General features: G+C 47.9%; 8 protein-coding genes across 8 annotated transcripts; 4 read left to right on the plus strand and 4 right to left on the minus strand.

The window, feature by feature from the left end:
* Positions 1 to 320: 320 nt before the first annotated feature.
* Positions 321 to 3433, plus strand: N7457_000953 (NEDD4 family E3 ubiquitin-protein ligase; the record flags this gene model as incomplete). The annotated part of the gene is made up of 10 exons (XM_057171999.1): positions 321 to 340; positions 401 to 423; positions 504 to 542; positions 621 to 726; positions 788 to 921; positions 999 to 2271; positions 2328 to 2621; positions 2681 to 2818; positions 2876 to 3271; positions 3334 to 3433. The coding sequence occupies 10 exons, from the start codon at positions 321 to 323 to the stop codon at positions 3431 to 3433; spliced, it is 2523 nt and encodes an 840-aa protein (XP_057035902.1).
* Positions 3434 to 6549: 3116 nt separating this feature from the next.
* On the plus strand, positions 6550 to 8645 carry N7457_000954 (glutamate--cysteine ligase; the record flags this gene model as incomplete). The annotated part of the gene is made up of 7 exons (XM_057172000.1): positions 6550 to 6560; positions 6610 to 6682; positions 6731 to 6796; positions 6851 to 6963; positions 7012 to 7122; positions 7174 to 7690; positions 7749 to 8645. The coding sequence occupies 7 exons, from the start codon at positions 6550 to 6552 to the stop codon at positions 8643 to 8645; spliced, it is 1788 nt and encodes a 595-aa protein (XP_057035903.1).
* A 70-nt stretch (positions 8646 to 8715) lies between these two features.
* N7457_000955 (MFS transporter) lies at positions 8716 to 10212 on the minus strand (the record flags this gene model as incomplete). The annotated part of the gene is made up of 2 exons (XM_057172001.1): positions 8716 to 9738; positions 9796 to 10212. The coding sequence occupies 2 exons, from the start codon at positions 10210 to 10212 to the stop codon at positions 8716 to 8718; spliced, it is 1440 nt and encodes a 479-aa protein (XP_057035904.1).
* A 1480-nt stretch (positions 10213 to 11692) lies between these two features.
* On the minus strand, positions 11693 to 13264 carry N7457_000956 (MFS transporter; the record flags this gene model as incomplete). The annotated part of the gene is made up of 1 exon (XM_057172002.1): positions 11693 to 13264. One exon carries the CDS (start codon positions 13262 to 13264, stop codon positions 11693 to 11695), a length of 1572 nt encoding a protein of 523 aa, XP_057035905.1.
* Positions 13265 to 13800: 536 nt separating this feature from the next.
* Positions 13801 to 14633, plus strand: N7457_000957 (uncharacterized protein; the record flags this gene model as incomplete). Its single annotated transcript, XM_057172003.1, has 2 exons — positions 13801 to 13865; positions 13925 to 14633. The coding sequence occupies 2 exons, from the start codon at positions 13801 to 13803 to the stop codon at positions 14631 to 14633; spliced, it is 774 nt and encodes a 257-aa protein (XP_057035906.1).
* Positions 14634 to 16218: 1585 nt separating this feature from the next.
* N7457_000958 (uncharacterized protein) lies at positions 16219 to 17504 on the plus strand (the record flags this gene model as incomplete). Its single annotated transcript, XM_057172004.1, has 3 exons — positions 16219 to 16323; positions 17339 to 17413; positions 17481 to 17504. 3 exons carry the CDS (start codon positions 16219 to 16221, stop codon positions 17502 to 17504), a joined length of 204 nt encoding a protein of 67 aa, XP_057035907.1.
* A 620-nt stretch (positions 17505 to 18124) lies between these two features.
* N7457_000959 (glycoside hydrolase family 76 protein) lies at positions 18125 to 19735 on the minus strand (the record flags this gene model as incomplete). Its single annotated transcript, XM_057172005.1, has 4 exons — positions 18125 to 18703; positions 18782 to 19231; positions 19310 to 19557; positions 19636 to 19735. 4 exons carry the CDS (start codon positions 19733 to 19735, stop codon positions 18125 to 18127), a joined length of 1377 nt encoding a protein of 458 aa, XP_057035908.1.
* Positions 19736 to 21293: 1558 nt separating this feature from the next.
* On the minus strand, positions 21294 to 22776 carry N7457_000960 (metallophosphoesterase family protein; the record flags this gene model as incomplete). The annotated part of the gene is made up of 3 exons (XM_057172006.1): positions 21294 to 21642; positions 21734 to 22017; positions 22126 to 22776. Coding segments are annotated over 3 exons (1284 nt in total), but the record flags the coding sequence as incomplete, so codon positions are not given.
* Positions 22777 to 23079: the final 303 nt, after the last annotated feature.

The raw sequence follows: 23079 nt of genomic DNA on the forward strand, positions 1-23079 counted from the left end.
ATGGAGAAAGTAATAGCTCGGTTTGGTGTATGAGTTGATCTCCCGTGCTCAGCCCCAGGAAGTACTGACCGGGTATCTTGTAATAGTGAAATACGTAGTCCGAGTACCTGCGCCATACAAACCCGGGCGCACCTAAACGCCTAACCCTTCCTTTCTCTTCCTTCTCCTCTCTCAACACTACCCCATCCACACCCTGCAAATCACCTCTCCTACCCACTCTTTCCAGGCTTTGACCCTGGGCGAACTTGGTTTGGCCCTTCTCCCCCTCGTGGATGTGCGCGCCCGCGCTATTCTTTGGGCGTGATTGATCGCTTCGCATCATGGCGTCAAATCTCCCAGCGTAGGTGGACTTGGTGACCTCTTGAGATCTTGAGATCATCGCTAATTTCATGAATTGCAGCCAGCCAAATCTCCGGGTCACGAGTAAGATTGCCCTGGTCATCGTCGATTCATCGATTCTGCGGGGTTCCGCGTCGGGACAAGACTAACCTTTCTGACTATAGTTATCGCGGCTGACGGCTTGTACAAACGAGATGTCTTTCGTATGTGTATCCCCATCTTTCGATCTTGGGATCGGTCGATCAAATACCGCGGGGTTGAGCTGACCCCCTCTTTTCTAGGATTCCCCGATCCGTTCGCCGTGGCTACTGTTGGAGGAGAGCAAACACATACAACTTCCGTGATTAAGAAGACCCTCAATCCTTATTGGAATGAGCCATTCGACTTGTATGTAATTTCCGCCGTTCTCATGAAATGGGACGTGTTGACCGTGTATCGATCGCAACAGGAAAGTCAATGAGGACAGTATTCTCGCGATCCAGATCTTCGACCAGAAGAAATTCAAGAAGAAGGACCAGGGTTTCCTCGGAGTCATCAATGTTCGCATCGGCGATGTCATTGATTTGTCGATGGGTGGTGATGGTATGTCCCCAAAAATGCCGATCGCGAGACATCGCAACGTGGACTGACCTGACGGCTTCGTGCTCCCCCCACCACAGAAATGCTCACGCGTGATTTGAAAAAGTCAAATGATAACCTTGTGGTCCACGGAAAATTGATCATTAATCTATCATCAAACCTCAGCACTCCGCACCCCAATCAGAATGGCCTCCAGCGTCAACAGGCCCAGACGTCGACATCGAGCGGCCTTGTGCCTCAGGTTGCCGCATCAACTCCGCAATCGCAAGCAGGCCCGAGCAATCTTGATTCATCTACTGCCGCAGATTCGAGTTTAACAGCCGCCCTTTCAAGCTTATCATTGAACCAGCGTAGCCCGTCGACCGCTCCGCCAGCCGGCGCCCCTCCCCCGTCGAATGGAGCTCCTACTAATCCCCCTGGACCCAGCGCCCCTTCTCGCGCCAACCTCAGCTCCTTTGAGGATAGCCAGGGTCGACTCCCTGCCGGTTATGAGCGTCGCGAGGACAACTTGGGACGAACATATTATGTGGATCACAACACTCGCACCACGACTTGGTCACGACCATCCGCCAACTACAACGAGCATGCCCAGCGTTCGCAGCGCGAAGCCAACATGCAGCTCGAACGTCGGGCCCATCAGAGCAGAATGCTTCCGGAAGACCGAACTGGCGCCAGTTCACCGAACCTACCGGATGCACAGCAGATACCTACGCCACCGCCCGGGCCTACCGCAGGAACCTCTCTCGCAACTGGAGCCCCGGCTGGCTCCAACGCTGCTGCGGTCTCCATGATGGCAACGGGAGCCACCACTGCAGGTACAGGGGAGCTTCCACCAGGGTGGGAACGAAGAGTGACGCCCGAGGGACGACCCTACTTTGTGGACCACAACACGCGCACTACGACATGGGTTGATCCTCGCCGACAACAGTACATTCGCATGTATGGCCAGGGCCAGACCACTGGAGGCGCGAACAATACCACTATTCAACAGCAGCCCGTATCCCAATTGGGTCCTCTCCCAAGCGGTTGGGAGATGCGTCTGACCAACACTGCGCGAGTATATTTCGTTGACCACAACACCAAGACAACTACATGGGATGACCCACGGTTGCCATCCTCCTTGGATCAAGGCGTGCCTCAGTACAAGCGTGACTTCCGACGCAAGCTTATCTACTTCCGATCCCAACCCGCGTTGCGCATCATGTCCGGACAATGCCACGTCAAGGTTCGTCGTAATAACATTTTCGAGGATTCCTATGCCGAGATTATGCGGCAGAGCGCCTCCGATCTTAAGAAGCGCTTAATGATCAAGTTCGATGGTGAAGATGGTCTCGACTATGGCGGTCTTTCACGGTATGATGGATTCTCTTCTTTTAGATGGTTATTCAAATCGATACTAACTTTCCCAGTGAATTCTTCTTCCTTCTCTCTCACGAAATGTTCAATCCTTTCTACTGTCTCTTCGAATATTCTGCCCACGATAATTATACCTTGCAGATTAATCCCCACTCGGGCGTGAACCCCGAGCATCTCAATTACTTCAAGTTCATCGGTCGAGTGGTTGGTCTGGCTATCTTCCACCGTCGTTTCTTGGACTCCTTCTTCATTGGAGCTTTCTACAAAATGATGTTGCGGAAGAAGGTTACTCTTCAGGATATGGAGGGTGTGGACGAGGATCTGCACCGGAACTTGGCATGGACACTGTAAGTTTGATCCGTGAAATCTCATATAAAAAAAAACTGTGCCGTTAACACCATGGCAGGGATAATGACATTGACGGAATTGTGGAACTCACATTCTCGGTCGACGATGAGAAGTTTGGCGAGCGTCGCACTATTGATTTGATACCCGGTGGCCGGGATATTCCCGTCACCAATGAGAACAAGCCACAGTACATTGAGTGAGTGAAATTAATCCAGTCTTTCTACCCGATGAACCCACACTGATGATATTTTAGGTTGGTTACGGAATGGAAGATCGTGAAGCGAGTCGAGGAGCAGTTCAATGCCTTCATGTCAGGATTCAATGAGCTGATTCCTCCCGACCTTGTCAACGTCTTTGACGAGCGTGAGCTCGAGTTGCTCATCGGTGGTATCGCCGATATTGATGTCGAGGATTGGAAGAAACACACCGACTACCGCGGTTACCAGGAGCAGGACGAGGTCATCCAGAACTTCTGGAAGATCGTTCGCACCTGGGATGCTGAGCAAAAGTCTCGTCTTCTCCAGTTCACCACTGGTACCTCGCGTATCCCCGTCAATGGATTCAAGGATCTGCAGGGCTCTGATGGTCCCAGGCGCTTTACTATTGAGAAGTCTGGTGATCCTGCTGCGTTGCCCAAATCCCACACTTGGTATGTATCCAACCTGGTTCTTGTGTCTTGCGTAAGATTGCTAACCGTTTTTCTTGTCACAGCTTCAATCGTCTTGATCTTCCTCCTTACAAGACGCACGAAGCCCTCGAGCACAAAATGTCTATCGCTGTGGAGGAAACGCTTGGCTTTGGACAAGAATAGAGTGTCTGTTACTGTTCCTCTACTATGCCTATACTGTACCTGGTTCTTTATCTCTTACCTTCCTTGCAGCAGCGTGCAATGCAGGATTTATTCCCTCTCCTGTTCTGGATTCTTGGTCTTGTTCTCTTTTAAATGTAACCCCTACTTCTCATGAGGCTCTTTTTTTCTCTCTCCTTCCCTCTTTCTTACAAGCCAACCAACCCGACCTTCAATCCCTGATTCTCTGGACCTCTGGGTTAGATCGGAGCTAGGATTGGAACATAAGGCGGGAAGGGCCGAACACATCTATGGTGATTGCCCTTTTCTTCTTCGATCATTCCTCCCTTTCTTTGTTCCTTGTCCTGGAATGAGGATCAATGTTGTTGATTTTGGTTTTAGCTCAGGTCCAACCTTTCGTTGTTCCTGTCCACATTTACCGGCCTCTGGCTATATATACACCCCCTAGCTCTCCCCACACTCGTTCTGTATTGATTTTTATACGTAGCAAAAATCATGGAACTTCCTCCATTACAAACTTCTTTGCATTTTGTTCAAATCACATTACCGACCACCACTTTAAGTCTCGTCTTTGATTTTTGGGTCGGTTATCTGGTTTCATCTGCTAGGTTCATTCCACAATGTCTTTCTTTGCTATCTATTGGTTGTTGTATTTGTCATGGCGATTTCTTTGTTTTTTCCCCTGTACATCGACCCCTGTTTTCTATCCAATGGAGTTACGTTTTACTGCTGACAAGATTAGAAATACCAAAGTTCTCTGCAATATTAGGCCGTATACGGAGTAGACGAATAGGATTCTCAACTCCATTTGGGATATATATGTCATAACCGATCAAGCACCGCCTGCAACTAGACTCGTCAATCGTATACTCCAACAACTTAGCGATGCATCTATTATCTGTTTCCTTATCTATTCCACCTCTCTACACCAAGGCCAACATGTATATATCACACCCACCCTTGCGCATTTCTATAATCCAGCGCGGAATATTGAATTTTGTGTGGGGGAGAACAAAAGTGGACTCCCATCTTATGAGCCATGCCATTTAAAAGTAAATAATGAAAAAAACATCAGGTCGTTTCTGAATGAGTGATTCGTCAGTAAAGCATGACGCGCAATTTACCAGAGTGTTCAGAACCAGTGATCAATTATCCAGCTAATGCCGTTCAGTCTCTACTATCCCGTGGTCATCTCAGGTTATCCATTTGAAGTGCCTAGTTGCACACAAGGTAAGTAACACCAATCGATACGCACTCATGGGTGATATAGCAATCTATTTTGTAGATGAGTTGAGTAATATTCCCCGGCCTGTAAAGGATTTCACCTTAGACACCTGGGCAGAGCAGAGTTGAAGTACGTGTGCATGTCTGGATGTACCAACTTAATACAGAAATCAGGCGCGGGGAACTTGCGGCTAATTTAATTAGCGGCCCGAAACTCTATTCAAGGCTGAACCAATCAGATAAGTCTGTGGAGTGGGGATACTTTGTACACATAAAATGTATTTGGATAGGTACATTACTCCGTACAGCGTAAGAGGAAGTAGTACCTGGGTGCTTATATACGGATAACTGCACATGAGTTCCGCCCTTTCAAGGGATTGATTCGACAACCGAAGACCTAAAATGAGAGGTATCTTCCTGAGATATGTCTTGGATTGAAAGCAGCCATAAATCCTTTCAGGGGTTGGTCTTGATTCCGCCGTTGCACCTTTTCTCTCTATCGGGGCGGCTTCGTGACTCTTAGATACAACAGCATAGTGTATTATAGTCACTGGAGCTCCACTCATTTTTATTCAGCGAAAAGAACTATCTTCTTCTCCTAAAGTATGCATACACTATTATTAGTCAGTTCAATACTCATCCGTGGATGAGCAGAATCTCGGTTTTGGGATGAAGTTGAACGGAGGGAGTCAGAGCTTGATAATCTTGAACAAATTCCAGAGGAAACTGCTTAGTGTTTTTCACTCTTAGTCTTCATATGCACCCAGTGAGGCGATGGATACGACTACACCGCTGCGATCGGACTGGAAGATCTTTTAGTTCTTCTGTAAAGAAAATGAGACTAAGCGGTTGATATGATTCGCCAGGATTCACAACTTCAAGAATTGACCTAACTGATCACCCCGACGATGGGATTAAATATTTCGGGATGTTCTGAGTTCCTCACGCCACATGGGTTTTCTCTGATCTTCCAAGGCAGGGTAGGGCTTCCAAGGGTTGACTCTTGAGAAAGTACAGGGATATTGATAGCCTCAGAATACACGAATTCAGAGTTTTTGAAGTCCTGGGACGACCAGGAATTTGAGAACAGTCGGCATATGAAATCTGAGCGTAAGTCACACCGATAATTGGGACACCCGTGCATGAGTATGGGATGTGAGATAGTATATTGCATTAAAGAATGTGGTCCACGTCTTGAAGGGCCTTGAAAACTACTGGATCTTAGTGACCAGTTGACTCCATATTTTGTATTCTGTGACGGTGGATGCAGAATTGTAAAAAGGATTGAGAGGCTCTATTTTGAGAAACCACCACATCTCAGTATTGGAAATCATGTATGAGAAACTCACGTCGCGGTGAATTGTTCCTATCGTCGTACTGTGCACTAAACAAGCATTCTGGGTTGATTAATCCATGGGCCATTTGCTTATTGGCTCCTACGTCAACCGATGCGACTTTCAAATTCTCATTAACTAGGGGCAAAAAAAAAGAAAAGGCTTGTCGATTGGTCGGGGGAACTCGAAAATAGTATTGCGAGCAAGAAACTTGATTTACCCCTTGCATCCCTACAACGTGCCGCGTCATATGGAGGACTTGTAGAAAGAGTAGGGCTGGGAGCTAACTCTGCCAAGCATGCTTCCCTGGTCTTGAAACATCTGTGGATGGACAGAGAGCGTCTCAGGGACGCGAAGAGCATTCCATGAGCTTGGACAAGTTAGTCGATGATCGCTCCGATGTTCAGTAGATCGCCGTCGATACCCTTGCAAATGACGTTGCAGTCAATATTACAATTCCAATAGATGTTATAAACACTTCAAGGCTCTACTTCAGTTGCAGTCTCTAAGTTTTACTTCGGAGCTTGATAGCTTTAAATCACACATCGAAATCACCTCAATATGGGTTTACCGTATGTACTCTTTGCATCCCAGACAATGGCAATTTCTAACTCTGTATAGCGTGCAAGGACCATCGATAGGCTGGCCTGAGACTGAGCAAGCTGCGCCAAATGTTCGGAGATGGGCAACCGAGGTGTGTTCCGCTGATTCGTGCCATTCCGGACATTGCTAACGTTCATAGCAATTGCTTCACCTTTGGCGCAAGCAGCGATATCGTAGCGATAATGTCGCTTCGTGGGGCGATGAGGTGCGTATTGAATCAAACTGTGAAGGAGGTTTTACATGCTGACGTGGCATGAAGATTGAGTATAGTCTGATCGACTTGAATCCAAATGCCGAGCGAGCAACTTTGCTATTGGACCAGGAGAGGGTAATTCGGCAATGGCAAGAGAGCTCCGTCAGCAAGGATGAGCCGTGAGTCTATCGGCCGCATTAAAAGTAACTCAGCTAATGCCTCAACAGGGTCGTGCTCCAATGGGAATGGGCGAAATATGTCGTGGAGACGACGCCAGCAAAGCCTTACACTGGAAGCATCGAGGATCTGCTGAGTGTTCAGCAAAATATGAAGAGAAGGTAAGTTGCTCTTAGCTCGCCTAGAGATCAGTATCTAACTCAATCAACCAGACGAGAAATCATCAATCGCTCGCTCTCACCGAATCAACACACCCTTTCACTATCTCTCTTTCCTCGTACTGGAGTGGATGACCAGTGGACAACTCCCCATGGCCCGCACCAGACAAACCACTCGGTGTGCTCACTGCCGCGGTATAGAATCGTCCCCGAGAACGTGCTCGGCCGATGCCAAACTCGCAAACAGACACACTACCCAATATACCAAGATACCCAAACGCCGACATCATTCCATGATACTTTACCCTCGGGAGAAACAGTCCAGGACCACCTCTGTTTGAGCGATCTCGAGATTGGAATTGGCTGTTGCAGTCTGCAAACAACATTCCAGGCATCAAGCGAGTCAGAGGCCCGATGGCTGCACGACCAGCTAATTCCTCTCGCCCCAATTTTCCTCGCCATGACAGCCGCGGTCCCAATTTGGAAAGGATACCTGGTTGATACGGATATCCGCTGGCAGCGATTTGGAGACATCCTAGATGATCGCCGACCAGAGGAGATGGCTACCACTGTATGTGTCCAGCCTCCAAAGCAGAGAACCTCAACAGACTAACTGACAACCCTCACAGCCCCCACGCTGGACTTGGAACCGCACATACCTCTCAGAAGCTAGACCTCCAGGTCTTGATAGCAGCGAGCCTCTCCAACCCATGGATCCCGCAATCAAACAGCGTCTCCTCGATGGCGACATGGATGAATCCCTAGCGACACACTTCGCATCCATCCTCTCGCGCGACCCACTCGTTCTAACCCAAGATGATATGGAAAACTTCAATACCGAGAATACCAAGCTCTTTGAGCTTCTCCAGAGTTGTGTCTGGCATGCAGTCCGCTTCAAGGTTCCAACCGCCGACACAGGGCCAGGATGGTGCATCGAGTTCCGCACAATGGAATCCCAGCTCACAGATAAAGAGAATGCGGCGTTTGCTATCTTCGCGTACCTTCTGTCCCGGGCAATTGTCACTCTGCATTTGAACTTTTATATCCCAATCGACAAGGTGGGCGAGTCGATGGAATTCGCCAAGGAGCGTGATGCTGTTCGACAAGAGAAGATGTGGTTCCGTCGGTCCGGGTGGTTGTCCGGTTCTCACACTATCAGGCCCTCGCGGTCGATGTGTAAAGACCAGTCGCACGGACATTTGAGTGACGAGAGTAGAGGTGAGGAATTCGCTCTCATGACGGCAGACCAGATCTTCAACGGTGAAGGCGATCCAAGTGGGTTCCCGGGCTTGGTGGCTATTGTGCGGTATTACCTGGATCAAAGCAAAATGTCAGCAGTGGCGCAGGCGAAGATTGCTCCGTACCTTGATCTGATCACCAAGCGGGCCAGCGGCGAGAACCCGACACCGGCAAGATGGATGAGGGAGTTTGTGCGTTCGCACAAGGACTATCAGCAGGACAGTCATGTTAGTGAGAGCGTCTGCTATGACATGATGAAGGAGATTGTACAGATGAATAAGGAATGAGGAACACTTCATAGAATGTCATTCTGGATCTCTAGACACTGATTATATAGTGAATGTGATAACTACATAGCTATTTTAACTGATCTGCGAAGGTACTCCCGGCTCTCAATCTCTCTCCGTATCTCCACAAGATGAATGGGATGGGACATCCAATCACCAAGGCCAAGAATGCCAGAACATTGTTCCCCCATCCATATCCAAGCTTCGCGTACATCTCCGGACTGAACAACGGGAATCCAAAGCCAGTCAACCCTCGCACAATGTAGACAGCACCATTGGCACTGGCGGCGTAGAAAGGGAATGTATCCAATATGTAGGCAGTGCAACACTGAAAGATGACAGTTGCCCCCATCAATGGCAGGGCGATTCCAATATCTGGTATAATCCAATGGGTTTTGTACTCTGCACTCCAGCCGTAAATGAACAGCCCAATGGGGACCAGAAAAGAAGCTGGCACCATAATGGGTAGCCGGAACTCGGGCTTCCCGACGCCGTTGTTTTTGGCTACTTGATATCGGTATAGTCGGTCGGTCAAGAAGGCACAGATCTGTGCTCCAATAGCGTAGCCTATGCAGGGAGCAATGTAATTGAGGACACCCGTGCTGATCTTCATATTGTACCGCATTGACCAAAGATCCGAGAAGCTGGAGAGGAGGAGATAGACAATCCCATAGAGATACCCATAGTAGCAAGCTAGAGCTTGAATAATGGGTTGCGTGCCAAGAAAATACAAGGACCGGGAGATGGTGCGTCGGTACAGCTGGCCGATTGTCTCGTCCTTCTCAAAGGGGGTCTTCCAGATGTATTGGTCGTCCTTCCCCACGCTCTTTGCCTCTGCAATCAGTGCTGTCTTCTTGCGAAGCAGTAGGATGGGTGCGTATGTTTCCCGCGCGAGAATGAATGATAGTACCAAATATACTCCTGTGGCAAGCGAAGTTGACCAGAATGCCCATCGCCAGCTGGTGTAATCTGCAATGAACCCGCCCACAATAGGGCCGAGACACGATCCTAGAACAGGGCCAAGGCTGACGAGAGCAACTGGTAGTCCACGCTCCTCTTTGCGGAAGACATCTCCTACCATACTTGCGCCGACCTGGTAGTCGATGGTGTTAGACTATAGTTGTCAACAAGGAGAATAGGTAGAACTCACAGCTAGAGATGCGCTTGCTCCAATACCGCTCAGCAACCGGAAGATCAACAATTGTGTCATGCTTGTGCAGAACCCAGCACCAAGGTTGAAGGCCAGGTAAAAGACGCCTCCAGCCTGCAACACCGGCCACCGGCCATATAGCTCACTGCATGGGCCGAGTAAGATTGGTCCCATGGAGTACATGAGCAGGAACAGGGATAACGCCAGAGGACCTGTGATGGTCGACGTGGTATGGAACTCATCTGCAATTGCATTGACGGTTGGTGCTGTGATTGTTGACGACAAGGGCATGAGGAACAAGGGGACCGCAATGGTGGCCATGATGACCCATTTTCGTAACGCGGGCCAGTCTTGGGGGTGGTCATCCTCAAAGTCCACAACTATGACCTTCTTCTCGTTCTCCGGGGGCATCGGCATCGTGTGTGGCTTGGGGAGGGACTAGGTCGTCTTGGACTGACCCTGGTAGTATCGAATAGACCCTTGGACGAACGCGACGAGGGAAATTTGTAGCGACAACATGGCCATTCGGCTCGATCCCTTGCCCCCTGCATCTGCCCAGAATGCCGCAAGGCCTTATTGGCATTCTGGGATGGACATGATCGACGGGCATCGACTTAGGTGGGTCTCGGGTCGATCTACATTAACTACATCGAGCTGATTACGGAGTACGTAGTCTAGTAACTTGAAGATGCGCATGGATTCGGTCTTTGTGGTAGATGATTCAATAGACTCATGGATAATTTACGTAGGGGTGATTCATGGGCCTGGGGAGGGTTGGATGGTGACTTGCCAGGGTCTCCAAGGCGCGAAGACAGGATGTCAACAAGCCTCAAGATGACAACAAAGTGACCCATCAATGGTTGCATGACGACTACAACATTTCTTTTCTTCTCCAAACGGTCGGACAAGCCAACACAGTTGATGAAAAAAAGGAGGTTGCGTCGATTCGGGAGCAGTGTAAGCCCAATGACACGGTGCAACGAGACATGCGCAAGCGCGGGGGTCAAGTCGCGGGGTCAAAAAAACAAAGATAAAGGTATTCAGTGGTCAAACCGAATGTAGTTCCACAGTTGGAAGCTATCACAAGCGGAGTAGGAACACTTACCTCATACAAGCCAAAAGGCATGGAGAGAGAAGAAGAAGAAGAAGAAGAAGAAGGATCCGGGGAGGGAGGCCCGTATATATACAACGGTCGCCCCCAAGGCGGTGCCGGGGAGCCCGGCAGTAGCCCCGAAACTCCGGGGGCAAGTGCGATCTCGTTCAGACGTCCATAGAAAGTACGTAGTTGCCTGCACATGTAGCAGGATCCCATGTGGTGCTTGCCTAAAAGGGTTACCATCTTGCCATCTCACCAATCAGATTGCTGAGACTATTGTACATTAGGCACTTATTCGTAGTCAAGAACATGAATCATCGCGCATCAACTGGTTTAAGTTGTTGCACATATCTAGGTACCACCTGCGCATGCAGGGAGCTCTATGTTTTGCAAAACGGACAAAGTACCTAGGTATCGTAATTGTCTCTGTTTTCAGTAAACTTGTCAGTTGATGGTTTTGGTTCTAGTTTATTTTACGAAAAAAAGGTTTTATGAAGCCCTGCAGTTTTAGAAGCCAGTAATTTTGGTGTCGTCTGGGTGACATAATACTGCTGTTGATTTAAACAATGTCTTGTCGATATAATGGTTATAAAATGGTTATCAAATAGGACGATAGGTTGATTTTCATACAGTGGCCCATTATCGCTTGATACAACTTTTGGTATTGGTGCAACTTTTGTGTGTTGTGCTCTTAACTCAATCTGTCGAGCAACTCTCTCTCCCTCTCGCTCATGAGAATATAACCAGCTTTTTGGACTGGACATGATCTTGCCATTGTCGAGGGGGATGTTCAGAAGTCTTTCATCTCTGCTCGTTACGGCGTTTGCGAGGCTTTTGAGGCTCGGGAAGATATCTTACCGTGAACGATAGCCCGCAAGCAAGCAAAACCATAAGGATCCAGATGGCATGGCCCCCAGCCAGTTGGGTCCTCGCGCTGAGGGCAAAGAGACTGGTAAAGAGGGCCGGACAGAAGGCCCTCAGCCCGCTGACACCAGTTAAGGCCAGCGCATTAAGCGTGCCCAGCACCTTCGGGGAAGGCGCGGCGTCGTTCAGGGCAAGTTGGATTGCCGTGAAACTCATGCTCACTCCGCTGCCGATAGTCAGCGCTATCGGCGCGAAAATCCAGAATGTTTTGATGGATCCTTCGGTATCCAGTCGTAGGAGGACATTACCCAGGGGGCAAGCCAGGAAAAAGAACGGATAGACACAGGCACAAAGGCGTATCACTCCGTTCGTCCCTATCTTGCGCTGCAACGGCGGGAACACCAGGAGGAGCCACATAGCTTGGGCAGCCCCATTCAGGCCCATCATCAATGATATTTCAAGGGGCGTGAAGTCATATCCTCCGAGGTAAATCGGAGTGAACCAAAAGACAGGGATGATGGCGGTGTAGGCAAAGGCGAGGACCATGAGATGTCCATATGTATATAGGATCATACCAACCCCTGGCGATTGTAAAAGTTGCCATGTCGACATATCGCCGCGCCGAGCCGGCAACTCAGAAGCCGCCTCCTCCCCATCATGGGGTGAGATGACGGGGTCCTTTTTCAAAGTCTCTTGGATCAAGAAAGCGGATGTTAAGGAAGCGGTAGCTGCCACCAGTGCCACCACAAAACTCGAGAGCGCATAGGGATACTTTTCAAAAAAGTGAATGCCGCTAAAAGCGCCCGGATACTGCTGTACAGGGTCAGCCAGAGCACCGCCTAACAGAGGGCCGAGGAATAGGCCCAGGTTCCCACTGAAGGCGAACCAGCTGAAGGCCCGGGCCTGTGTACTGGGCGTACTATGCTCGGCTATCATGGTGCGGATGGTGACGATGGTACCAGCGAAGACTCCGGCAAGACATCTGAAAATGATCATTTGTGGTATAGTCTTTGCCAGCCCAAAAAGGCCGGTTGCCACGGTTACGCCGAATAAAGAGGAGACCAGAACCGGCTTGCGACCGAGTCGGTCGGCTGCGCGGCCCCAGAATATCATCACAATAGCCTGGGTGAGGGAGAACATGGACTCGATAACTCCGCTATAGAAACCGATATCCGAGTCTGCAACGCCCCCGTTGTCCTGAACCATTTGGCTGACATACGGGAAGATGGAGAAGAAGGCCAGGGGCTCGACTACTCGGGCGTAGCAGAGCAGCAAGATTTGAAGTCCGGGCAATGGCTTTTCTTCATCAACATTTTCGTCATCTCTGTTTGTCGCGGACGAGCCTTCGGGATTTTCCGATGCGTACACATCATCATATTGGGCCTTGTTTGAACCTAAGAGAGCCGTGGTCTCATCTACATGCTCCCTTGCCTCGCCCAGTTCGGCAACTGAATTTGTCTGGGAAACTGCATCATGCTTGCGGTCTGTCCGTGGTGTGATGGCGACCATAACTAGACACAAGAGCCGACGATGTTGACTTGCAAAGAATTGAAAGTTGAAGATGAGAATCCATTCAGGGCCCACACCGCTTTCGCGTGGCGCGCGTAACTGCGATATGTCGCAGAGTGAAAAGGTATTTATCAGGCGAATGGCAGTTAATTTTAGTCTATACGAGAGCCTCTGATTGTTTTATCAGATCCTACGTATACTTGGTCGTTGTTCCACAGCCGCATTCCGGAGCATCTCCCGGCTCGGCGAACAACCGCGTAAACCGCTTCAAAGGAGATACGGAATACGAAGTATACTCACTCAGGGCAATCGATGCGTGTGACTCAGTTCTTTTTCGCTTATTTCTTCTCGACTTAATTGCCTCGGTTCACCAATACGACTGTCCGGTGTGACTTCACGCCCTCGCATTCAAATGACTCACTTGTCGCTTGAGCGAGTGAATAAGGGATGAACTTATGAGCTTATTTCCATGTACGGAGTACACCACATAAAACACCGTGATTTGAAACTCCGGACAATAAACGAGCCTGCACAACATGACTCAAGGACGTGTCGTCATCGTCGGGCAAGAATCCACCTGGGAAGTCTACCCACCTCCGAGGTTCATTCCCTCTCTTCTGATAATAAGCCTATATACAAAGCCGGAGTGATTGGTCTCAGAATTGCAGTAAAGCTATCACAGGGCTACAAATTTACCGTCATCGCGAGAGAGTTGCCTAGTGATGTCGACATCGACTACGCCTCCCCATGGGCGGGAGCACATTTTCGCCCCACCGCCGCAAAGACCCAGGAGGAGCGATGGGAACAGCGTCTAATGCGGGAAACCTACAAAGAGCTTGAGGGGATTGCAAAACACTATCCTGAAGTAGGCGTGGACTTTGTCCCTGCGGTTGATTATTTCGACGCTGCTAATGCAACCACTTTACCGACAGAGGAGAATGGCTACACAACACGGCCAGATTTTCGGATTCTCGAGTCTTGGGAGTACCCTCCCAAGCATGCAATGATTCAAATTTGGGTCACATATCGAAGCCGGGTCGTCAACTCGCCGATTTATCTGAAATGGCTGCAAATGCGCGCAGAGGAGAAAGAGGTTCATTTCATTCGAGCACAGTTGACAGACTTGCAGCAGGCTGTATCTGTCTACCAGGAGAATAGAGCTCAGGGTGATACCGAGAATGCCATGGCTATAGTCGATGCAAGTGGCCGGGGATTTAATGATCCCGTTTCATTCCCATCGCGGGGTCAATTCAGCATCGCGTCAAACCAGTGTGATAAAACCATTAGTCATCACTGGAGTGATGAATCTTCGACGGTAATCATACCGCGACCTCTGGGTGGCGGTATTGTAATCGGCGGTACTAAGTAGCCTCGAGGATGGTGTGTTATGATCAAATCAATGCCCCAGTTGAAGGAAGTGACACTAATCTCCTCAGGTCTGGGGATATTTCCGATGCCTCCATAAAACTTATTCTAGAGAGGGTGAAGAATCTTTGTCCTGATATAATAGACTAGCGGCTTCGATGTGAAGCAAGTCTACGTTGCTCGGCGTCCTCTGAGACATGGTGGTTTCCGTCTTGCCATGGACAGCCTACCCAATCATCCCAACAATGCCCTCCCGCTAATCCATTGCTATGGCGCTGGTGTAAGTGGATTCAAGATCAGCTGGGGAGTGGCAAATGGAGTAGAGGACTTGGGGTTGGGTGGCCAAAGACTTGGGTTTGTATAAACAACCTTAACGTCTTGGCCAAAATAGGGTTGTGGGTCCAGCTGCAGACTGTCTCCACTTTGGAATTATCCTTTCCATTCTTCCAACTACCTGGACTGAGCCCTTACTATCCCCTCCTTGAAAAGGCATGCATTCATCTCGCGGTGAAATCTACCTGAAATCACTGATTGTGATCTCTTGATTCTATTACACTGTCAATTTGTAGGGATGCGTCTTTCCAATTAATTTTCCTGACACTCAGTCTTCACAGGTATCCTTTCGCTGCCAATATATCACTGTACACTGCAGCGATTCCCATAGAATTGGGAAATTTTTATTATGGGCAGGGGAACAGTATTTATCAGCCCTAGTGATATAGGGGGCATTTTTAGTAGGCGCCATGAGCGACCCCAGGAATGCCTCAACCCGTATTGGATTTTCAGTAGGGGTACGGAGTACTACTTCTCTACCTCGCTATTGAGCAAACGGCCGCAGAGTTCTTACTAAGTCTTTTTGCCGTTATATGCTGACCTATATCTTTTAGACTTTGAACCTGACTCTGGAAGGTCTGTGGGAACAGTGTTTAGTGGCACAGGGAAAACAGCGGTATACTGATTTGACTCACCAAGACCTAAGAATCACGGGTCCCCTTGAGTACCAGCTAACAATCTATATACATGTTTGTATGGCGTACTGAGTAGAGATCCAGACATTACGGTCCACGATGAATCGCTTCTTCTTTCCCATCTCCGATGGTGAATTATGACAGACGAGTCGAGAATGCATGATCCAAAATGTTACAATGGAACTACCAGCCGTTGGAATGTTTGTGGAGTACATATTAGATCCCAAAGAATGCTTCAAAAATTAGCTTACCACTATACACCGTGCCTCTATCTTTTAAGCTCGGGCATGGAAAAAGGCTCGTAATAGTCCCTGGAAAGCTAACTACTGGATGAAGTATCCAAATATGCAGCCGAAAAATTATTCAACGTGTCAACGGCATTTATCAGCCTGTTCTATTCGTTTTCCCCATTGTTGAAATGTGCCACATCAAGGGATAGGATATTACATTTTTTTTGTTGTAATAATAGCAGACAGGAATATTTAAAGGCAGAGAGAGACTCACCTTCGGGCTGAGGATATTCGCAGGTTACCGACATTCACACGACATATTGACCCCACGAGTCCCTTTTCCTTCCCTTCAAACTTCTAACAATTCGCAGGTAGTTCATCGTTCGCAGACATGCAGCCTATTGCTTTTTTGATTATGATGCTTCTCGGCTTCACACTCGCAAGCCCGATTTTCACCACTTCCGACAATTCAACCGCAAAAGATGTTGATCGACCCGTGAGCCAAACCTTTCCTATTGCATTTTAGATAATTTGTGGCATAACTTACTAATGCCCGACTAGCTTGTGAGTATCACCACCGCTATATAGCTATCACTGGTCTCACCAACCCGGAAAATCTAGGTTGTGAGTAAAGCAATGTTCCTCGGACTATCCCAACATACTACAAAGACACCTGAGAGCTGACTCTACTGAGAAAAAGCCTGTAAGTCATCAATTAACCTCGGATCCTTTTCTGGCTAGAAATTGACATCAGTTGGGACCTATAGGTTGTGAGTGAAGATATGTTGAGCCCAAACTACGGATTGCAAGACTAATGGGTGTAATTGCTTCATCTGTACAGTTAGTAAGTATTGCGATATTGATTGCTGTCTGTATTGAGTTGAAAACTAACACAAGTCAGGATGTGAGTAAACACAAATCTGCAGCGAGACTAAATGCGCCATTAAATGCTAACGACCGTTAAAAGACTGTGAGTAAATCGAGACAAACTCGGCTATTCCTATTATCTGGTTTGAAATGACTGTCTTACGATCATAGGTTGTGAGTAATTTCCCTCTATATTCTCACTATGAGAACATGGTTCTGACAAGATTGGCTTGAGCAGCTCGTAAGTTTTGCTCTCGACGAAAGCTGTCTTTGACCACATGACTGATTTGGCCGCTATTCAGAATGTAAGTGATGATTCTGGGCTTGTGAGAAGCACTTTGATGTACAGAGCTGACAAAAATCACGATAATTAGCAAGTGAGTGCACTGTCAACGCTCGGGCGTTTCTAAAAGCTAACTATTCAGATTGTGAGTTTGTTTGATGCAAAAAGCTGATTTATATGCAACAATATTTGTGCAATACTTACACATATTCGATAATAGGGGGTGAGAATAATGGAATCTTCAGATTTAACCCAAGCGAAGAAACTAACACACTCTCCAGACGGTGAGCAAACCACTTCACCAAATATTGGATATCACAAATGCCACTCTGGCTGTTACTGACAGAACTCTTCTGAATAGCTGGCAGATGAAGTCAACGATCCGAAGGCAAAGGAGGAGAAGCCCAAGGCCGAGAAGGGCAAACTCGGAAAATTGGTTAGTCAATCAACCCATCAATTATTGAAAATCACCGGGTGATAGAATTTTAATGTATATTTTACAGCTGGGAAATATCATCGACATCTAAAAGATATGGTATAGTCCGAAATCCCTGTCGGAATTCTTCCCTTCTGACATAGTACGAAGGAATTCGGAACAATTTTGGACGGTTTGGACAAGTAAGGGTTGGTCCTTGGAGAAGGAAACATGAAGGAATCAGGATCTATAATTTGTACTATACATATGGATGCCTTGATTTGGGTTTTTGGCCCTAAACCACAGGGTTTTCCCCATATTGTGATGCGAATGCAAAGGCCGACACTGCTTTGTCCATGCGAAATACTTATTATCCTTTCTGGTTAGGGTATGTCGGAGTTCTATTGGTAAATAATCTACTAGTCTTCTAACATCTGCTAAGCTTGTGTGTCGCAAAGGTAGTTGATAGATGCACGCACCTCACCCTCTCAGATGATCAAGATACTTCTTAACCAGCAACTTTCCCATGCCAACCAGTTGCCAGACAATGTATCCAAAACTTCAAGATTTGACGTTGATATCGTAAGCCTACAAGCCCACATAATATGCACAACAGGGGGAGTAAAAGCGATTTTAAGATGCTATATATAAACATTATTGAGTGCCCTCTATAAACTCCAATCCTCCCATAGCCGATACCAATAGAAACAAGAAATAATAGATACTAAACAATCAGGCACCAATCATCATCCATGCCATGGATCCAGCCCATCCAGCGATAAAGATCACCGTCAAAATACCAGCACCAGCCCTGTCCCCAGTCGTAATAGGCTTATCCTCGGAGTCATCGCCGTCCTTCCCCTTGCCGTCACCGGCATTAGGATCACTAGAGCTGCGTCCACCAGTCTTGGATGTGACAGGGCCAAACGTGCCGGTGTCAAAGTTAATCATATTTGCAAGGAAGACATTCGTTACGCTGATCTCTTGCTCCATGCCAGTTGTCCCGTCCCACTTGTTCTGGTACCAGGTGATTCCGCATGACTGATTGTTGTTTCCTGTGCAGGACTTTGCAGCGGCTTCGGCAGAACTTGCGAGTTTCGGTTTGATCAGCTCTGCTGTATCGGGGACCAAGAGCGCGGTGAATGCGAGCCATGATGAGGTGAGACCCTTGAAGAGAATTTCGTTGAAGTTGCACTTTTTGATCGGCTCGCAGGTGATGTCTTCGAAGACATCGCCGTGCGGGAAGAAGGTCTTGAATGTTTTGCCTAAAAGACCATCCACTGGCTTCTTCCATTTTTCAGCTCCATCTGTCTGTATGCGATGGACGATGAGTACTTGATAATAGGAGAGATGATCGCATGGTGCGCGAGTTGGTCAGCTTTCACTTACAAAATTGTACATATAGGCAGCACCCATCAAATAGGTGCCATAATTATAGGACCACTGGTAGTCACCAGAATCAGCACAATCATTGGCCATGTCCGTTGAGTCGGCGACGCTCCACGTCTTGTTGTTCACCAGAACAGAGGAAGTGGACCAATCCCAAATCTTCTCGGCCCACTTGATATACTTGTCGTCATTCGTGTAGCGGGCTAGGCGTGCAGCCAGCTGGAATAAACCGCCATTCGATATGGAATTCTTCATGGTATATCCGTCCTGGTAAGGGAAAAGCTGCCAACGCAGACCGCCACCACATGTTGTCGTATCCCACCGGGCAGTTTGCGTGTTGAATACACCCTGTGCTAGCGAAAGCCACGAGAATCCGTCTTCAACATCGGGGAATTTTAGCTCGGCGGCCATCATGGCTGCAAGTCCCCAGAACATTTGGTCGTCATTTCCCTATGGATCCAAAACTTGTTAGATAAACATAAATCTTGGGGGTTTTTTTTCAATCAATGATATCAATGAGTCTCTCACCAGGTAGCTACTGTAGTTGCTTGGCATGTAGTTACCCTCATCGCCAGATTGCCACTGCATTCCTTGGCTCACCTGAGGGTTATATGTCTCGTCGCCGGTGAAATGCCAGTATTGAAGTAGCGCGAGGAAGAGAGTAGACCCTTCCCACCATTTTTCTGGGAATGAGCCAGGGATTTGTCCAGTCTCATTACCGGCATACCACCCCATCATAGCATAAGTACTCGTACTTGCGGCATCTTTGATTGACTCTGTCCAGCAAAAGTAAAGTCAGACCTCTACCACCTTCTAGCCAGGTTATGAGTCTGTGTTAGTCCTATGCGACGTACCTTTATCGTTGATGTCTATTTCGATCGCAAACGTTAAATTTGAGAAGAGTAGGGTTGCGATGAGGCCATTAAGGAAGGACCATGTGCCAGACAATTGCATTTTGACTTAGATCAATCATAGACAGTATCGATCTAAACCGGCAGTGGAAACTGTTCTTGGCTCAAGGTGGAAATTCAGTGAGATGTTGCCTGTCAGAGGAAGGTTGGTGGCTTGCGGATGCGACAGTAATGATGTACGTTAGACAGACGACCCTCCCAGTCCAAAATTCCATATTAAAAATAGTTTCAGGACTCTGCCCACTTTTCTGTGGGCTTGGGATGAATTGCAAGCTTTTGGTGGTTGATTCGCAAAGACTTGACCGACGATCAACCAGCACGTGTGGATCTATCATGTTCCTCGCCACTGGTTGGGGATGAGCTCGTGTTGTTCGTGTGTGTACAGTCACGTCCATTGGCTGAATGTTGGCAGATCATATATCATGTTCTTGCTATATGAGAAGGGAATGTTTGCAACTACTCTCGTTTTCAGATGAGTAAGGGTTCCTGAGGTCAATTCGAGTCTGGCGTGTGCCAAGCCATAAAACGCGTGTAAGGCCGACAAGACAAGCTATTAAATGGATCTGAACCAAGGAATTTGGACCTCTTGGCTTATGCTGTCGAGCCAATCAGGTAATGTTTCGCTTTATTACGGAGTATTGCACAGTTCTTGTCGCGTGTCCCTGATGAGGTCATTTGTTAGCCGGGAGGATTTCCACTCCAGAGCTTCCATAATCAAAAGTGTTTACCTTTTCAATGTCGTGAATCAGTCTTGCTTGTTTCCGTCTTCAGACAACCGCACTGGGCAAAGCACCGAAAACAATAGGCCCAGGGGTCTCTGACGTCAGGGGACGGGAGAGCCAGTTCGCTCTGTCGATCTCTTAAAGGGCTGTGTTTCGACCCACTGGAAACCAAGGGGTTTCGCTCACTGCATCGCCGAGTTCAATTGGGCATCTATATGTTCTAGACAAAACGTTCTTCGTTCAACGCCTCGTCTGTTGAGCCTTGCCGAAGATTCATGAGAGGGATGTGGATGTCATGCGAGTCATTTCGAAGATATTCCCGAGGATACAAGAGACGAGAACGATTGGCGGCAGTGTAGGGATAAGCGACGCTACAAGGCTACAGTGGAATACCTGAAAGACCTGCCGAGTCGTCAGTAATCGCAGTCACAAGGCAATGCGTCGGTTGTCCTCGAGCCGTCATCGAGCTACTTTCGAGTTGTCCGCGAGCTAAGGCGAGGGTCACGCGAGGACTACGCGAGGAAATTCCAGCCCAAGCTTCGAATAACAATATCCTCACCTCCTGAAAGCTAATGCAGGGTATAACATAACGAGATGGATAGCAGTCAATCCCGTACCTTTTTGACACCGTGTCTACAATGAAAGCTAGGTCTCGGCTATATATCCATGTCACAACATCTGATTTTCCGATATCTCATCACAAGTCGATGTTCTCGGGGCTTATGCCTCATATACAATCACAGGTGCAGTGTCCTGCCCGAGAAAGTCTGTATATCCGCAATATTCCTGAAAGCGAATCATCATGAGCCATTCAATTTTTTGATTGTCTATTCTATTGTTCTTCGCATGCCATGGACGAGATAATCAGATCCTCGATTATCACCGAATACCAGATATGAGAACTGACAAGACGACTATCCACAAATAAAAAGTACTAACGTATTGAGGAGAAACATCACCACTTTGCCAGCTTGTGCTTCTTTCTGCCAAATCATACCGATCATGACCGTACGTCGCATTGAGATAAACAGCACCTGAGATGGTACCATCTTCCATCCGAATCCAAGTTTGTACTTCATCCCCAAGCAATTTCTCATCCAGCAAGATCTGCCTCCCGCCCCGCGCCCAATCTCCATACCCTCCATACCCTGTATGCCGGCCGTAGCACATGTTCATCCCGTTCCCCGTGACATTCAGGCCAGGAAGCTTAGTGTTCCATTTAAAACACCTATACAATCCGCAAGTTAGCCAAATCAGATCTTGTTATGCTCTCTCGTCCGGCTTTGACAGTATATTGTTTAACATCATCGGGTTCATACCAGTCATTATCGTGATCATGGCCGCTGAAGGTTGCAATCAATCCAGTAGTGTTCAATAAAGCCTCAATAAATGGAAGATCTTGTGAATTGTAACCAGTATTAGGGCTGTAGCCTTGCTGCTGGACTCGTTCTCCATTGATACCAGGTTCGGTTTTTGGGCTGACACCAGACTTCTGGAACGCGCGCATGGGATAAGCGGGTATATGGACGAAAGCTAACGAGGGGATTTCTCTGTCGTAGGTGGTTGTCAAGTTGGCATTGGTTTTTATGAACCATTCAATAACCTGGAGTAAGTCAATACGTGGATGCCAGGCTCAACATCAGACCTCGCCGTTTCATCCATGGGAAGATGTATAAGCCCATTTGGAGTACATTAAAGCAATAATACTTACCTTCTCATCTATCCAATTGTCTCTCGGGATCGGTTGGCCATCTTCATTCTGAGACCCGACATAATGACCACCTCGACTATCGAAAAACCATAGTATGAGTTCAGGGATACTATGGTTGGAAGCTGAAGCTTCATGCGGAAATACTGGCAAATAATAGTTTGTGATGCCAGCAGTGGAACCTGAAACCATGTTTTGTGTCAAGCTGTTTGGATGCGTCTTCTCTTGGAGGAACATCTCTTCGGGGTCTAGATTCATGTCACTGTCATGATTCCCATACGCTGATGCCCATAGTACATCATGGTCGACTAGTGGTGCGACGATCTGATCAATGTAGAGACTAGAATTTGACCTTTGCGTTACCTCGCCCGAGACCAAATCTCCGTTGAGTACGACAAGTTGCACTTGCTCCGAGGATAGGACGGAGTCCATTACGCTCGCTGTCTTGTTATCCGCTTTCTCATCTATGAACATAGTCAGTATGTTGGAAACATTGTTCGACGCTATCTTAGCACCTTCCGCAAAATGCAAGTCGCTGAAGACCGAAATTTGGAATTTTCCATTCTCAGTAAATTGCAGCTTTTTATCTTGGGCGCGACGTCGGTCCAAAGATAATGACTTGTGAATTGGCATCGTCGTATATGTTTGCAGTGAACTCAAGATAAATGCAGTGCCAGCAGGAGGAAATGGGGGGATCCGCGGTTTTCAGTACCCTTTCCCAGGCTTGAGGGCAATTTTCCAACATCTTCCCAAGCCCAAGAAGAACCTACCATGGTGATAGCAAGTCTTGGATGATGAAATGCAACCTTGCCGAGACGGCGCTGGCAAGGCCCAGTGAAGAGAAAAGACTCGGCTCCCCAGTGAACCAAGGTCTATGATTAAGATACCAAGGAGGCTCATCAAGCTCACAACTCGCTGATTGGCTATTTCCCCCATCATTGCGTGCTCTCAAAACCT

Source organism: Penicillium paradoxum, assembly GCF_028828445.1.
Source record: "Penicillium paradoxum strain IBT 22861 chromosome Unknown utg000002l_segment0_segment0, whole genome shotgun sequence".
NCBI lineage: Eukaryota > Fungi > Ascomycota > Eurotiomycetes > Eurotiales > Aspergillaceae > Penicillium > Penicillium paradoxum.